At 45.5% G+C, this 18703-nt stretch overlaps 1 protein-coding gene across 1 annotated transcript in view; it reads right to left on the reverse strand.

The window, feature by feature from the left end:
* Nucleotides 1-2898: 2898 nt before the first annotated feature.
* Nucleotides 2899-18703, reverse strand: part of foxo6b (forkhead box O6 b) — a 36281-nt gene continuing 20476 nt past the window's right edge. Inside the window, exon 2 of the mRNA XM_054605740.1 lies at nucleotides 2899-4602. Within this exon, the coding sequence (XP_054461715.1) occupies nucleotides 2899-4602 (1704 nt within the window). The remainder of the gene's footprint in view (nucleotides 4603-18703) is intronic.

Genomic DNA, 18703 nt, shown 5'->3' on the forward strand with positions numbered 1-18703 from the left:
CTCTCTACTCTACTATATATGATACCTATCACATGTCTCGGAAGCAGGCACTCTCAGATGTACTTCCTGGGATTTCTACCTTTTTTCCACTGATGAAGGTTTTTTACTGGTTCAAATGTTGGGCCTAATGACAAAGACTGTTGTAATCTGTAAAACCCTAAGAGGGAACTTTTTGATTTGTGATTACGGGCTTCATCAGTAAAATTGAATCGTTGATTTTGGCCTGATAGGTAATAACAAAATTAATAATAATACTTCATATGCAGGAGATACAAGGTTTCCACCTGACAACAGTGCACATGTGATTGTGTATACAACAAAACAGACACAGGAAAACAATCAAAGTTCATATTTGCTTTTGTTTTTATTTATTTATTTTACGGTCACCAGATGAGCAGATACATCATTTTAGAAAAGAAATTGATATTTGCAAAAAAATTATAATACAATTTTCTCAATATAGATTATGTACAGAATGAAATGAAGTCAAACTGAAATAGCATTCTGCCTCTTTGTCATCAAGAAGACGAAGCAGAGAGGGGTCTGAGCAGTCCTCCATAGACCCATCTCCCTAACCAATAAATATAAACTGTATATATTATGTATGCTGCACGCATCCAGGCATGGACAATACCAGGGCATGTTAGTTCTCAACAATATTCCCTTAATCATTTCTTGTACATCACTGTGCTACACACACACACACACACACACACACACACACACACACACACACACACACACACTCGCACACCCACGAGAAGCTTGACACACAAGTGCACACACTCCAGAGAACAAATTACAGTTGGGTTACAACAATGGGCCATCTTAACTCATAAAAAAGAAAGAAGAAAGCTAAAGAAATGTGTATGGAAATACCCGTCATTGTCCTTGATCAGGAGGGAGAAGTGGCTTTCTGGTCAAAGCTCGCTGGAGCTGGCTGAGTAGCACTTGACATTTGGCCTGATTCAAACAGCCAATTCTACAGAAAGCTACCGAGCTGGAAAATCTCTCTCCGTCTCACAGATCCTGCCTACTCATGTAGCTCCCTCCCTCCCGTTCAGTCTCTCTGTATCTATCTACCTTTATTTTCTCTCTCTTGTTCCTATTTTCTCTATCTTGAGTGGGACAGGTGCCAGGACAAGGGTTGGCGAATGCCCCCTTTTGCCTGTTTTACCCTCTGGGAATGAACAAAAAATAAAAATGCACACAAAAGCTTTTATCCATGCTGTATTGAAACAGGACAGACAACTGCACAACCACAGAACGAGCACGAGAAAAGACGACAGCAAAGTAAAGCTATGGTCAGGTTGGGGGCGGGGAAACGCTTGTAATGGGAACGCTTGAAGGTCTTGAAGGACGCTATAAGTAAGCACACCGCTTGCCAGCCGCTTTTACCTTGTTGCTGGGCATTACCTCTCAAAAATCTTCCCTCCTTGTTCTTGGCGGGAGGGAGAATTATGACTTTGTGCCGATGAGCGAATACACGCACTTGCATAAATCATCCATCTTGTTTGGCGGTTAATTACTCTTGTTTACCCTCCGAGTAACCTCGGGATGGGGCGGCGTGATAGGAGGGAGCCTGGGAAGAGGAGATAGCACCAAATAGTAATCTGCTGACGCTGTTCATCAGCGTGCAATACGCAGGAGTAAAAGCACATAGTGGGCTTGAACCTGGGTGTTAGTGAATTAGACAAGGTTGACTGGGGTCTGAGAACGGCAGCTCCATCAACATCCAGGCCTGACCACAGATGCTCGGTAAGCTGTTCTGGGGTCAGCCGGTGAAGGAGCCACGCTGAGAGGCAGCCCGGTGCAGGCCAATCAGAGAGCTCCTCGGGATGTACAGCAGGCTCTGATCGTTGCTTATTTCATTACGGGGAAAGCTACATAAATCCACAAAATGGAGAGGAAGAGGCACGGAGGGAATATTTGCATTTCTCCTTTCCTATCACCCCCCCCCCCTCCAACACCACCCCTTTCAATCCCTCCCCTGTTTAGTGCAGAGTGACTTTAATCATCACTTTCGCCAAAACACATTAAGCCGGTGTGTCCGGAGTTGAGGATGGGGGGGTTGAAAAAAGAGTGGCGCATTAGATTTGCAATAGCGATGCATCACTCTGGCATTACTTTGGAGATTAAAGAAGGGACGTTGCATTCATTTCAGTGGCGTGGCGCTGATGGTTGCCTGATGTATGACTGTCCTCTTGCACTGAACCAAACAGGAAACACGACTGTTAACCAGGCAGAGAAGTCTTACTGACCATGGAGTTGCCTTCCTTTCTATTCCCTCCATCCCTTTATCTGTGATTCCCTCCTTTCCTAAAAACCTCCTTTGTTTTCTTTATACCTCAAAGCCTCCCTGCTTTTAAACCCCATTTCTGAGCGCACCTCTACATTGAAAGATATTTATGCAGCTGTTTGATCATGTTCTCAAGTCAAAAACAACACCTCCTTTGTAGAAGGAGATAATACTGTAAAAGTGGATTGCATACATTAAACTTAAGCCAACACACAACACGACTTTGCCTGGTCTTTGTGTTACTGCATCTGTATGGGTAGGATGGATGTAAAGTGCTTGAGAGCTTAGGACAGGCAGTACGAGATTGGGTGGAGACCATAAAAAAAAAAACACAAAGAAAAAATGAAGGGCATGAACAAGGGGGGCTGTAGGACTGGGCTCATCGGGGGCAGGTTCAATATGGAGACAGGAGGCTTTATAAACAGGGTGTGGGGGGTGTATGGAGTCCCCAGGAAACAAAATGACAATACGTATTTTGTTCTACAGTCTCAGAGAAACAGAATCACAGTCAGTCAGTCCAAGGGTACAGCCCACCAGCAGCCTGGCCCAGTGGGTGAGCTTTCCGGTCATGTGTCTATCCAAACCCCTTGGGCCTGGGTTCACCCTGGCACCCAGCTCTGGTTGCTGTGTGCTGGTGGAGGGCAAACAAACGCCCCCAAGCTCATGCCCATCCCCATGCCCATGCCTTGGGACAGAGAGCCGTCAAAGTTGAAGTCCATGCTCTCCGTGTCCATAAAGTCATTGAGCAGGATCGAGTCCACATCACAGTCCAGGCTATTGTGGACGTTCTCCATCTCCAGGTTTGCAGCCATTCTACTGTGGGAGTTGTGCTGTTGCCCCTGGTAACCAGCGTTCCCCGGCTGGTGGTTGTTGTGGTAGTAGCCGTGCCAGGAGTCGGTGGTGAGCTGATGGTGAGCTCCGGGGTAAGGCTGGTGACGGGGCTGAGGCGCGGACGCCAAGCGGCATGGGTCCTGGGGAACGTCCATGACGCCGGCGGGGTTGGGCGGCAGAGACGGCGATGTTGGGAGGTGTGGTCTGGGCCCATAGTGGTTGGAGGTCTTGAGGCTGTAGGGCTGCAGGATGTCGGTGCTTACCCTTGGTGAGAGGGCCTGGGGGTGAGGCCCAGTGTGCATAGGGTTGTGGGGGTTGTGGTTGTGCATGTGACTCTGGCTGGAGCGAGGGTTGTGATCATGGCTGGCGTTTACTTTGTTACTGTGACTGTGCTCGTGACTTGAACCATAGTCATGGGCAGGTAGGGGCTTGTGGCTGTAGTCGAGGCTGGCTTGGTGTTTGTGACCCTGATTGTGGTTCTGATGGTGTGTTGTGTTCTGGTCATGGACTGAGCCATGGCCATTGTGTAGACTGGGATTGTGAGTATGCTCCTGGCTGGGATTGGGGTTGTGATTGTGGCTGCGATTCTGATTGTGGCTGTGAATGCTGTTGGTCCCCTGTGTCATTAGTGTGTGTGTTTCTCGCCCCTGGCCCAGCACTGTCTCTTTGTTGCAGTACGGAGGTCCGCCGGTAAGCAGACTCTGCAGGGCGTTGTTCTCTGAGTAGCCCCTCATTGGGCGCTGGAAGCTGACTGGCTTGTTCTCCTGGATGGTCTCCATGAGGGTGTGATGCCGGAGCATGCCCATGGAAGGCTGTCCGTACATGGGTCCACAGTAGGAACCCTCTGCCTTGGGCGCAGGCACGTAGGGATAACCGTTGCATTTGATTTGCTGTGGCTGGGGGTAGCCACTCTCATCTAGACTGATAGCCCCTGTCAAGTCAGTCAGCTGGGGCAGCTCCACAGTCGGACAGTGGCCCCCAGTGCCAAGGGCTGGGGAGCGGGTGCTGGAGGGGCTGGGGTACAGTCGAGGGGAGGCTGAACAGGACAGTCCACCCTCCTCCGGTTCGTCAGCCTCGGCCTCAGCAAGGATCGGAGACAGGCAGCCACTCAGCGTGGAGGCAGAGGAGGAGGTGCGGGAATGGAGATCCGTCCAGGTGTCATACTCCTCACCCACCATGCCCACACCTCCTTTCCCTGCTGGACTGCCATGCTCTGGGGAGCCTTGCATTGCGGGTCCGACCCTCTGGCCTTGTCCCCGTCCGAGGCCCATGGCCCCGGCTCTCTTTCGGCTAATGCGACCCTTGGTCTTCAGGTAGCGGTTGCCGTTGTCTATAGAGGCGGCCCGTCGTCTGGGTCCTTTCCCCATCTTCCCTCCTTCTGGGTTCAGCATCCACCACGAACTCTTCCCCGTCCCTTCATTTTGCACCCGGATGAAGCGACTGTGCAGGGACAGATTGTGTCTGATTGAATTCTGGGACAAGAGAGAAAGATGGGAAGGAGATGATGGAGAGAGAGGAAGAGGCAGAGAAGGGAGAGAGAGAGAGAGAGATAAACATTAACACCCAAGGGAACATTTAGGGTTAAATAATCATTTCTTGAGAACACAAAGTAATTTCAAATTATGGCCAAACTATCAAGGCTGCACGGTGAGCGAGGAAAAAGATGGATAAAGAAAGAGAGGGAGATGGAGGGGAGAGCAAAGAGGGCAGGGAGAGTGAAGGACCAATCGATACCTCCCTGACCAGCCTCTCCTCTCCACACGCGCTCACTGAGTCATAATATGGACATGGGTGCAGCCTCCACATCAAACCATCACCAAGGTTACAGAAATGAATCACGCGAGGCAACCCAATCACAGACAGCCCATATCGATTGAAGGGCCTCCAAATATGAGAGCCTGAGATCCAGCCAGAGACAGAGAGGGATGCAGGGAGAGAAGGAAGGAGAAGGGAGGGATGGGGGGGGGGGAAGGCGTGATTTGGCATCAGCCGATCTGGAAGCGTACCAGAGCGAAAAAAGAATACGTAGGAATGGAATAAGATAGAGGGGAAGTGAAAGGGGGGGGGGTGTTGGAGGAGGAGAGGGACATGCTCATTTAACCTCTTTTAAAATCACGGCACAATTAACATGACCGTAGGCAACGACGGCAGATATCGTTATGATGAAGTCTTCTTGTGAATAGCTTTGAAGACGGACGGATGTGCCGGTTGTGGGTGGGTGTGTAGGGTGGGGGGGGGGGGGGGGGAGATAAGCCTCTCCAGACCCCTGTTTAAGTATCTGAGTGACGGCTGTATAGTTAATCCAGGGCTCCGCGGCAGCATTTGAAGCCGGTGCCAACCTGGAGTGAGTTGATGAGATCTAAGCCTGCCTAAAGGAGAGCTTAGCAGGGATACACATCATCTCAGCTGGCCAAGTTAGTCTAAGTACAGCATGTTCATCCAAATCTTTTTCCTGCTTGTGTCGTTATTCACACACTCTCCAGCTTTCTTCCCCTTTCCTGCTCTTTTTCTGATCTTTTGGGAGGAAACAAACCCGCTTCAACCCCAAACCCTCTTTCCCCCATGCGTGCAATCGCACACTTTTCTTTTTTCCTCTCTGGAGATATCTATCTATTCCTGCCTTGTTTATTACCTGCACATAGCTCACAATCTCTGTCTCCTGATATCTGGAGCCATTCTCTATCTTCATTCACTCCCCGCCTCCTGTCCAATTTTCCTGCTCTCAGCCCCATTCATCTCCCTCTCTGTGTCCCTGCGTCTCTTGATCACGACATTGCTCATTCTACCCCTTCTCTCCACATCCATCCATCGTTTCATCACCTCACACAACTTCCATCCATCCTCCCCCCTCTCTCCCCTCTCTCATTCATTCATTCACTCACACTCAAAAAAGGGCCTGGCGATAATTGGAAACAAACAGCGGGAGATGCAAATCTGTGCTTAATGGGGGGGCCAGCTTATATTTCACCCCTTCAGCGCAATCCATACATTCAGCATATGTAACCCCCCCCCAATACTCTGGCAGCATACAGTGCCACATGGCTGCGAACTGGACATTCAGCTGAAAGTGGCGAGGGCCCTTTGTTGTTGCAGCGTATTATGGAAAGCACAGCTCCCACAACAGTAGCTAATATGTTTCTCGCGAAATGGTTTACGGGGGGGAATTCAGCTTTAAGTGGGTTTCAAATCAGTCTTGTATCCGACCTACTGCTATTCTCATTCATGGAGAGAAACCCCCCTCCCACACACTGCCATCCCCTCTGCATGACTCCCAACAGGTAATTTCGTCCCATCGTCCGCTCAAATCACACTGCTTTGACTAGGCTCTCTTCACACGATGTGGAAATTGGATACGAGAGATGCATTTATGGGGTTTTTTTTCTCCGCTGTTCAGAGGGGTCCTCTCCAAAACACCAGGTCGGCAAATTTGCACAAGCTCAACGTTCGCTACAGAAATGGGCTGACTGCACTTCTCAGCAGCGGCGCGCCACCAAACGCAGACTTTTATCAAAGCCCAAATTGAACGAGGACGCCGCGTGAAAGAGGCCGCCGGTGGAGGCGACCCGCATCAGGTGATCTGAGAGCGGCGCCCTGACAGGTTCCTCCGCAACATGACGGCTCCGGCTGGGCGTAGCCATGGCAACAGAGTAAACCAAAAGAGGGAGAAACGGAGAGAGGGGAGGTGATGGAGGGGAGGAGAAGGGGGAGGGTGGGAGAGGAGGGGAGGTGGCTGATGCTGTTTGATGCTGCAGGCAACTCCAAACAGCCTTTTTATCTGAGTCTGTCAGATTCCTGCTTCCAATCCACCAGGGAGGCTCAATCACCAGTAGTCCCAATGTCTCACTACCTGTACCAAGCTGTGATTAGCAGCCGTGTTCGTGCATGTGTGTGTGTGTGTGTGTGTGTGTGTGTGTTTGTGTGTTTGATGTGTGTGTGTGTGTGTGTGTGTGTGTGTGTGTGTGTGTGGAGAGAGAGCTTCAACAACCAGCGCAACAATTTTACAGTAGACTGCTGTTTCTTCACTTGCTGAAACATCGTATACTATAATGTGCTTCGTCTCTCTGCATTGTCTTGTGTATATATTATGATTAAACTATCATTCTCTGAAGGCTGAGACATGACATTTTTGTACTGAAATTGCTCATAATGAAAATGTGGTGGTGATACTCAACACCGTTAGCAGCTAATGTTACAGTTTTTATACCCAAATATGGTGATCTCTGATTGTCAGCCCCATTGTATGAGCACAGTAGAGCAATACGAATCAAATGAATCATTAACAAATTCGAAAAATACACAAAGCTAAAAGAGGCTTCTAGAGTTCTTCAAAATATGTATTTTGTTCATTCATAATTATATGTGTGGAATTGGAACAACATCAATCAATGTTATTGACTTTTAATAAACCACTAGAGCACTCGCACCAGAAAGGTTTTACATAAAGCAGGATATAAGTGACACTGCACTTGTTGTTACTTATAAAAAGAAATATTTGACGAATAATGTTCCTTGCCATAACCCACATCTGATTTAAAGACAATCATTTACTTACTAAAAAAAAATCTCCCATTGATAAGTCTTCATTGTTTTATTGATGGTATTATGTGTAGCTTTAATCTCTTTATTGGCTTCTATTGACAGACTGAAGGCCGTTTTCTTTGTGCAATTATATCCCATGTTAGTATATTTTTTCAAACTGTTGTTATGTCATGAATACATTAAACAGTTTGTGAATATTACGCAACAAAAAAGCGACGTAACTACCTTTGAAACTATGTTTTTATCTGATCTTTCGCTCCAAGGATAAATGTTATCCTCAAAAGTGTTTGATGGCTAAGTGTAAGAAAAAAGGACAACACCACATTGAGATGACAAAAGGCACAAAATAAACAATAAAGAAAAATCAAGGAACTTCCTTTTCAATATATCAACGTGACTCTGGTGCGGGATTGGACCGTCACCTGCAAAGGGAAGTTTGAGAGCCTCTGGGTTATCATTGCAATCAAATGCTTTATAGCAGGAAATGTCACTGGGGGGGCGGCGGCTATGGCGTAGTGGAGAGCAAGGTAGTTCTCCAATCAGAAGGTCGGTGGTTCGATACCCGGCTTCGGCAGTCGATGTGTCCTTGGGCAAGACACTTAACCCCAAGTTGCTCCCGAAGGCTTGCCATCGGTGTGGACTGGATGATGAATGTTAGTTAGAGTCTGATGTCATCAGTGTGTGAATGGGTGAATGATATGTAATGATATGTAATATACTACTGATTGTAAGTCGCTTTGGATAAAAGCGTCTGCTAAAATGACTGTAATGTCACTGATTAGCCAACTGTCAGCCACAAAGGAGAAGCTGATCAGTAAAAAACTTCCTTTGATTAGAATGAAACCTGCAGACTGTCAGCCCTCCGTGGCACACAGAGCTGGCCATCCCGGCCTAAGTGTGTATATTAGGTTGTCAGAAAGAATGATTCTGAAGAAGAGATGCCCGTTCCCTCCGCTCTCAGCCTTTGCCTTTCTGCTAATGCAGCAGGAGACGGACTGTTGCAGAGAGAACGGTGACTGAATCTGTCCTCGTACCCACAGGGAACACGTTGCACTGTATCCGGCTCCACTACTGTATATTATACATTAATAGTGACTGAGTTTAACCCTGACACACTGCTGCTTTCACTGAGTCAGGGGATAGTCAGTCCAGTGGTTAGCTAATGGCCCGTGGACACACACAGATCTGTCTAAACACAGAATTCTTACGCCGTTGCTTGTTTTTCAAAATAAAAGACCAGGCAACAATTTATGAATGGGTTTGAGCAAACTGGTTTGAGCTCAGTACGACGATCTACTGCATGATCATTCTGCATACGCTCTATAACTACAGCTGGACATTGAGATTCAACCCTTTAATACAATTTACATACTCAGCATCAAAGTTCATTCTTGACTTTGGAAATACTTTGGCTGAACAATCCCAACTCTGAGTGTGCTGATTAACTTTTTCCAGAGCTTTCAACCGCATCACAAGGTCTTCATCAGCAGGTAGAGATTGCTGAGTTGTCACAGATATGGATCATTTGATAAATGCTTAATATCTAGTTCTAGCAACTTTTGTGTATAAGATGTAGATAACCCTTACTCTCGCCCTTATTTGCCTCTAGAAACCAAAATTAATCATGTTCAATGGTTAAAAACTCACAAGACAGATAAAACATTTAAAATGAAAAAGAATGATCAAAATCACAGTAGCAGAGGCCGGAATATCGTGGCTTTGAGTCCGTAGTCAAACTCTAAATACTACATTTCCCATAATGCAACTTAATAGCATCATAGAATTAATTATTATTTTGACTTTTCAGAAAACCCTCCAGAGACCTAGAAGATGGTATTTAACTGTTATCACAGGTAGTGGAGTAGTACCAATTTTAGACATGAAGTCTCGTTTAATCATCAAGCGTCTCTTTAACATTTACTCCGGACATGAACTGAACTTAGAGGGGTGGACAGAAAAACAGGAACATCTGAACAGTCTCATTCTATCCTGTAGACCCTCAAGGAAAACATCCTTTTTCAGTTAATACTATGTCAGACTATTAATTCCCCTCCATGGTTGTAGTTTATATACATTGTGAGATGTTCTGTCCCTATATTTTTTTGGGACACTTGTCTCCAAACTGCCTTTTAAATGATCAGAAACTGTGTGTTCTCTTCGGCAGGGTGCGATGTGCCCACATCCTCCATTTCAGAATAGCAATAACCGAGCAGTGTTTAATTTTCTTGATTATTATTATTTTCAACCCCCTTGTCCCTTTTTTAGTCAGGGTTAGCTAGCTAACGTTAATTACATCTATTGCAAATTATCCAGTTTGTGTTGCATAGCAACGAGAATGATGTAACCCTTTGTACTCTTTTTCCTCTTGCTGTCTCTCTGTTACCGGCAATTCTCTCAACGGAGCTTTGTGTCTGAGCAGACGAAAGCCTCCTATATTAATTGTACACAACAACTAATATCAAAATATATCTGTGGACTGGACCTTGTCACACCATAGAGGGAAAAACAGTTTCCAGACATTTCCACACATCTTTGCAATGTACAATATGTCGAAATCAAATCATATCTAGTGTGTTTTTAGACTTTTCAGTCCAGGCAGCCTGGTACACAAACACGACACATGTTAACAAACGCCGCCATATATGTTTCACAACTTGACACATGTTCATCTCGATGTGCACGCGCACACGGACACACGCACATCTGCGCCTCCCACACACACACAAACACACACACACCCCCACCCCAAACTGGCAATCATACTTAATCCCTCTCCAGCCTGAGTAATCCCTGACAATCCAAGGCTAATCCTGGTTAATTCTGGGCACTCCTCAGCTGGGTTTCACCCTCAAACCACAGAGACAGGGTGGGGATTGGTCGGATCATGGCGATTGAGGCTGGGCGCGGCGTAGAAGGACGTAATTGGTCGGACAGTTATTGGGAGCCAAGAAAAACAAGCACAGGTTTCAAAATACGTCCGGATTGAGCCCACGCTACGTCACACCGGCCTTTCTGTTATCGCCGCTCTTGGTAGAAAACATGTTTTTCACCAGAATCCTGCGTGTTAGCATGCAAACGCTAATACACGGCTGCCCCTTTTAATTTGTCTGCTTGCTGTGACAGCAGCAGCAGCTAGGGGATACAATAACCTTTTCTATTTCATTAAAGGACAGGGAAATACATTGCTAAAAAAAAACCACAAGCAAGGTATACAGTTTGAGCCATTCCTCCAGTGTAAGGGGCTTCTGAGAAGTCATTAGCCTCTATTCAATCAGCTCTACCTACCGAAAGCTCCTAGCTCAATTCTTCTTAGCTGCTATCGATCCTGATTCCAAAATGAAGCACTTAAGACGCCTTGATCAAGCTGCTCCTTAATCTGGCGTTAAGAAGATTGAGACCTTTTCACCCCCTGTCTCAGACAGACTTATTACTTCAGCACATGGGTACAGTGGCAGTGAGAGCACACTTCATTGGCACAGACTCAGTTTGGGTTTTTATAGTCTGTTTAAGCCCCTTTGGTGCAGAGCAAGCATCACTTTTACTCTCTGCCATTTTGAATAAACTGTCAATATACAAAAGAGAAAGAAAGAGCGTTAATGAAGCAATATGTCACTGACAGGGGCTGGGTGAGGATGCTTTGTTAAAAACAAGGAGGCCTCTGGTGTTTGCGGTGCTCCACTGTGTGCCTTTTTTTTCAATTGACTTTGCACATGGAAACTGCAGGATATATGTGTTTGAATTGTGGTATACTCATGAGAACGTGAAAGCAGAAGCAGAAAAGGAAACTGATTTACCTTCTGCTGTAGCTCTGTCGAGCAGCGAGACGGGGAAACAGGTTGCAGAGGAGTTCTGCTCCTGGACGTTTTTATAGTCTGCTTTTACCTCGCCACATCCTCACAGGAGAGGAGTCTCTTGGATGGGGATCCTTTAGAGGATTTAGGAGAACATCATGTAGTGGATTTTAATGTGCTTTCTGCTTCACATTTTAAGGAGCCCACCTCAAATTTTATGGCGCATTCTAGACCAGGGTTGCGTTTCGAATTCCGCACAGCTCCTCCTATAGATGTGGTCCGGAACAATCCAGCCGACTGTTGTGGGGATTGTTGTACTCCGCCTTGTCGAGAAGTAGCGGGACTTGGCAAATCTGTTTTTCTCCCCTTGCTCAACCATTATTTATTAATCCATTTCACACAGCCAGGAGTCATTATGCACGGTCCTGTCAATGGGTATCTCTCTATGCCGCGCATTTATTTGATAATAAGCAGGAGTGGGGGAGAAGATAAAAGCGCTGACTGCGTTCATTGTGAAGCGCTTTCTGCAGGCGGGGAGACTTAAATGAGAACAGCCAGCTCTGTGTGGGAATGGGTCTCGTCTGCTAAGCCTGTCTGGAGGCAATCGATGGAAATTAGTCAACGCTAAAGATTCACTTCCTGTGACTGATGTCACGGGCAGCGCTTGTCTCTTTGAAGGGAAATAAAGAAGTGGGAGGCTGAGGGATTAATGGGGTTGGAGAAGGTGTGAGCATGCAGAGTTTGGGTGGGGGATATAAGCTGGGGGAAAAAAGATGCTATTCTTTTGGTGGATTGCAGGAAAATAGATCCAGATGAGAGGATCCAGATGAATGCAGTGTAGCTAGGACCATTCAAGACACACAATGAGCTGTGTACAAGGCTAGCAACAGCACAGACCAATCTGTTACAATAAAGATGTGCCGACACACGTTTACAACAACAGTGCTGCTGCTACCATTAGAACATCCTGACCAACACAAAGCTGTAAATACTGAAATATTAATTAACCGTCTCAACATCTTTTCATCATGTTTTATCTGCTGTAACAGCAAACGTGACTCTTTAGAGATGAATCACATAGTAACTCATTTAACAGTAGTTAAAGATTTTTAAAGATTCTCTGTTATTGAATATTGAAGCATTTTCATAAAAGACTTAATGCTCTTATTCAGCAGGTTACCCTTTGAAGCTGGAATTACATTTGTAAGGTTCTTTGTAATTGGCGGGTTCTTTGAGTCGTGATGGTCTTGCAGAACTCCCCAAACAACAAAAACCTTCTCTTTTCTGCATGGAGGATGAATAACAGTAGCTGTGACAATACAATCAGAGTTAGAGTCTCCAGGAGTTCTACTGAGGAGCCTTCCTGAAAGGTGCACCAGTTAACTTCTCGTCAAAGTACAGCCGAGGGACTAGAGCCGGCCCTCAGGCGACAGAAGGCCTTTCACTCCCCCTTACTCCCTGTGGAGCTCCACGAGCTCTAGGGGGGGGAAGACAGAGAAACACGGCAGACAAGGGAGGGGTAGGACGGGTGCAGAGAGGCAGGAGGCGAGGCGTCGTCTGGGGCTAACCTGAGAAAGGTAGACGGGAGGAGAGCCTGAGGGGCCAGAGGCGGACAGCAAGCCCAATCCCCAGCGGAGGGGCCTCTAATTGGAGCTGCCGGCCTGCCGAGGCTGCCTCTTTCTCTGCAAATGGACATAAGGAGCCGAGTGAAGGCGGAGAGCCCGGGGGCGGGAGGAGAGGGCAGATAAAAATAGAGCCGGCAGATTAACGAGCATCTGAAAGCGGGGCAGGGGATCGGAAAATCCTCCCTGCGTGCCAGAGATGCCCAGTCCTCAGGCCACGGCCAGCTCAGTAAAAGAGTGACGGACCCAGCGTCGCCGGGAGCTTGAGCTTCCTTCCTGTTGGCTTCCCTAACATCACGAACACCGGCGGGAAGGAACACCGCTACGTCCCGCTCCAGGAAACTCTAACCGAGTACAGTAGTACTCAACTTGCTGGAGTAGAAATACAGTACAATTGTGGTTCATTTAATTTATACAAAATCATTTTAAAAAAGTCCTTTATACTTATTTGTATCACTATATATAGTTTTCACTATGTAGTAGCTTTTTGGAAAGGTTTAGGTGAATAAAAACAATAAAAGGGATATTTCCCTTAGCAGTTATATCTTAATGAATTTATATTCTTTGCCTAGCCCTTCTGTGGTAAAATTTGCAATCTACCTGCCAGTGAACCAGAGGATTAAGCAACAGTTCGTCTTTCGTTCCCATGCAATGTAATAAAGTCATATTACATAATGTTATCCACTGTGTTGAGAGCTCTAAGAATAATATTTCTAATCCAGCTTTTAAAAAATGAAATGTTCACCCTTATTGTTTACATTAGTTCTTTTGTATTTCACTATCAAGCTACTTCACACGGCAAAAAGTTAGTAAAAAAAAGACTTCTAGCTATGTGAACATAGTTAAAAACAAAAGAACCTAAAGGCTATTTCCACATATTCCTTATCTGAATGGTTGACTTTTTGTCTTATCTTAACAATGCTGGGACCTTTTAATTTTTTCAATTCAATCCAATTTATTTTGTATAGCCCAAAATCACAAATTACAAATTTGCCTCAGAGGGCTTTACAATAAATGTATAACTAAGCATATTCTCGACACGATTGTGCCCTTCAATTACAGTGACAAAAGTAAATGTAGTTTGTCACCTCCACCTTTGACTAGCGCTCATAAAAGGAGTCACCTCCACAGCTGTGATTTCTATCTCTCCCCTGGGAGCTTTCACACGCCAGGTGGAAACACCGTGACACCTATGGGAGCCAAAGGAGAAGCTGAGAAACAGGCCTGATCACACCTGCCGTCAGGTCTCAGGAGAGCACCACCCGCCTCAACACTCAGCTGTCACATCCATCCACACGCCGAGGCTGCACGGCACCTCCGACAAATGCACTGATCCACAGTCAGAAGCTGATACACGGGCTAAGATATTCTGAATGGCACATTAATAAAAAGCAACAAAGGCTTGATTGACTTGAAGAATTGGAGAGGTGGGAACATACTCACTGAACTATGCCGAACAACTATTTCTTATGTTCAAATAATCAACTCAACCTTTGGCCTCTCATGCATAACTTGGAGAGTTTCAAAACAGAAAGCTGCAGCTTTGACTGAATAACACCAGAGGAGGTGATCAACTTTTCTTAACGTGTGTGTACCTCACGTTGTAGGGTTGGATTCAATCCAAAGTGGTGCTGAAAAGCCACTTAATCATGAACAAAAGTATTCAACGCTTTGTAATGAATATTCATTGGAAAAGGGGAGGTATTGTTGAATATTCAGACCTTTTCCTCCGAAACTGCTGCTTGACTAGAGTATCAAATATCAACTTGAATCGTGGTTATTCATTCATTCAGTATGACATTGTTTTCACGTAAACTGATTTATGTTTGGGAGGAGGGGGTATTTTATTCTGTTGTGCTCTAACCAATAGAAACATATCCGTCCTGCTAACATATTTACAGCTAGGACGAGAGTTTTTCCTGATAATTGAAGATCCAAAAGATATAAGCCATATAAAGACTTAATGGTTGTTCTGTAGACACTGATTGTCAAGTGATACATGTATTGTGTGACTATACGCTATAGGAAATTAGGGACAAAGTCAATCAAGTTCAGTTTTTAAATTCATCAGAAGCCAATTTGAAGTATGGCAATCTGTGTTAGCCAATTAAAGTGGGCATTTCCCAAAGTTATAGCCTTCATTATGAATTTTTTTTTTTTCTGACCTTACTAAATTGCTTGGGGGAATACGTCCTGGCACTGAAAATTAACCCACAACCGACTGCCAGCACAACAGTTTCTCAAATTGTGTGACTGAGACCACCGAAGCCTCATGTTTGCTTTAACTAACATTAATCTTTGCACTGAATAAGGACTGTGCATTGTCCCCCATCGTACAGTATATATTCAAAGGTCTCTCCCCAATAGGATGCTTCATCATAACATAGTGATCATTTACCCAAAGTGTCGGTCCATTAGCACAAAATAACAGGGACTGGATTTCTACCAGTGTAGTCGCTTAACGAGGGCATCGCTTCTCTGTCATAATGGGGAGGAGGAATGATTACACCAACCGATCCTCTTTCAACGTACATTTGGCGTGTTGTATTAAGAGAGATCCCAACCTGACAGGAGTTGTTTCAGCACTCAATTTAAAACAACCTGAGAAGCTGCATCAATCTAATCCACGCCATTTTCGTCGCAATGGTGTCACTGTTTTTCATGGATGTAGCTAATTCTTTCAGTAAAATGACATCCCCCTTTTCTAATCCTGCCTGAAAAGCTCTGAGTTGCATGCTTGAAACAGCTCTTGACAAGCACAACACTGGACCTATTTTAATCGCTAACCAAACCGGAGATGTGCGATTCAGAGGTGTGGGACCAGGCTCGAACATCACAAACTGTTACAGGAAACCGCCAGAATCCTCACAATGACCTCCGACTGCAACATTTATTAAAAAAATTCATGCACAGCTCCGTTTGGATCGCATTTAACTGCAAAAATGGCGGTGTGTCTCTGTTCATAATGGATCATCATTAGCTTAATCTTTCTTAGCTTCTAAGTAACCTGATTCCTTCTTTGGGGCCCATACTCAAAAAACAAAAAGTTAGACAGGAATATTAAAGATAGCAAATAATTTGCTATCTTTAATTATGTGCTGCAACACATACTTAGTGGTATTGTTTCATTCAATTAGTCATTTTCTTTATTCCAGCCAGCTTTTAAATTCACTTTTCAAACATTCATGCCTGTGTGACTTTTTTTTAACGGTCAATCATTTTGCCAATTCACTTTTTTAAGAACTCAAAATTCCTTTTAAGAGAAACACATCTCTCGTCAGATGTGCTCTTTTGAAGTATGCCAATTTTCAAAGGGGAAGAAAAAGTCAGACGCTCTTCTCTCTGAGCGATGTGTGCTGACTGTCATTCTTCCACACCGAGGCTATACATTTCCATTTAGTGAATGCAATCCGGGACAATTGACATGAAATTGACAAGACACAAGGGGGAAGCAAAAAAGGATATGCATATTCATGAATCATAACTTTAACAGAACTTCTAATTCTGTATTATTAATTGACATCACAGAACAGAAGTCAAACCTCGCTTTGACAGTGTGGATATCACCCTGGCAAAGACAAAGCCACACAAAGACACACTCACACACACATCTCGTGCTTCGCTAGTATGGCATGCTGGGCCGGCTCATTACTACAATGCCAAGCTACTAGTTGCTAAGGAGACCTTAGGGAGAGGGAGGGTTCCTGTTGCCATGGCAGCAAGCCTGCATCCTGCCAACTGTCTTCCCCCATGAGACATGACCATCGTAGACACAGAGAGAGAGAGAGAGAGAGAGAGAGAGAGACGGGGAGGAAAAGTGAGAGCAGAACAGAGTGAGGAGAGAAAGGCTGGAGGGGGTGGGTGGGAGGGGTATATGGTTAAGATGTTGAAAGAGAAGGACTTGTAAAGATGCCTACGAGGCGGCGGGCTCGTTGAGGAACCACAGAGACTGTAGAAATAATGTGCGGGGAAAATTGATGGGGTGAGAGCAGGAAAAGAGGGAGACCTTGAAAAAACAAAGCCCGCCTCCCCCTTTTTTTCTGAAAGCACCAATGCGCCTGCAGCAGCTTTCCCCGTGGCTAACATATTTGCTGCACGGCCAACCACAACTACATCCAGGCGTTCATAAAGACGCCAAAATGACCGCCACGTACCCCGTCCAACACCCCCTCTTGACTCCCTCCCTCCCTCCCTCCCTCCCCGCCCCCGTCAGGCCACGCATGTCCCCGAGTGAACCGCCCGCCTCTCAGCTTTTACTACGCAAGCAGAAGATCTGACAGAGCGTTTGGGCGAGTGTTCACAGAGCCCATCCGTCATGGAAAGAAATCTGCTTTTGGTGAGAGAGTGAGCGGTATTGAACGACGGATGGGAGGGAGAGCAAAGCGAGAGAGAGAGAGAGAGAGAGAGGGAGGGAGAGCATCTGGGAGGGATGAGCAGAGAGAGATTAAACTGATTGGGGAGAGCAGAAGAAGGGCGAGGAGGAGGTCATACGAGGCGAAAGAAGAGAGAAGTCCTCAGTCTCAAATTCAAATTAGCCTTATTGGTTTCCAAGGACACTGAATTGTTTCCATCCTCGATTTCCTTCCCTGTGTCACGCCCCCCCCCCCCGCCTCCCCCCTCGTCTCTTCTGTTTCTCTCTCCCTGACTTCATTGCCTCTTATTAAATCATTTCTTCTCACTGCCTTGGACTTGTTCGTCACATTGAGAAGTACATGTGTGTCAAGGGAGCTATAATTGCAGAGTTTCAACATATTAACACCTGAAGCTCTTACCCTCTCGACGCCCTCAAGTTCTGCTACCCAAACTGAACCCTGACTATTAGGTTTGGGATCAGGTTCAAGTCTGATTACAGAATTATCATATTGTTGCGTCTCTGGACTCTTGAGGGGGTTCTTGTTTGTTTCTTTTAAATGTTATTCATCTAGAAATGTGTCTCTTTCTCTCCCTGGTTTTGCTAAATCACCGTAGTCAAACCCTATTGTTGAACAGAAGGTTGATATTGGAGGATTCTGCAAAATCCGGCAGATTACATTTTAATTTCATGTTAAAGTTTTAGGTCAATGTCATAGTTTTTACAACACATGTGCATGACAACCATGGTTTAATGTAAAGGAAAGAGGTATGGCAGGTGGTCATGGTATGGTTAAGGTGAGGCTTCTAACTACTTCCTGCAGTGGATGTAAAAAAAAATGCAGTGGGCGTAGTTGTCACAACTGCTAATAAAAACACCACCACCTTAGCCCGTCAATTCCCACAGGATATACATTTTTGGGTCAGATTCGGGCTGTTGTATTGGTTCTGAAAGACGTGGTTACCAGCTGGTTTTGAGTCTCAGTTTTAGGCCTGTTCAGAACTGCACACTGGCTATGTACAGTTAAAAAAATAATTGCAAAATACCATTCTGACATACGATAGCAAGAAAATTGGTGGGCAACCGTACAACTCGAACTGACACAACTCAACTTCGTTCTGTTTTGGATTATGACTGTTTGAACAGTCAAGTGCTGCTGGAAAAGACTGTCTGGCATTTGTATGGGGCTGTATTTCATGTTTTGGGCAGGACCCCTTTTTAAAATTAAAGTGTATGATAAATGATAGTTTAGACAATACTCTGTGGGAAC

The sequence above is a fragment of the Anoplopoma fimbria genome, chromosome 10 (assembly GCF_027596085.1).
Source record: "Anoplopoma fimbria isolate UVic2021 breed Golden Eagle Sablefish chromosome 10, Afim_UVic_2022, whole genome shotgun sequence".
Classification (NCBI taxonomy): domain Eukaryota; kingdom Metazoa; phylum Chordata; class Actinopteri; order Perciformes; family Anoplopomatidae; genus Anoplopoma; species Anoplopoma fimbria.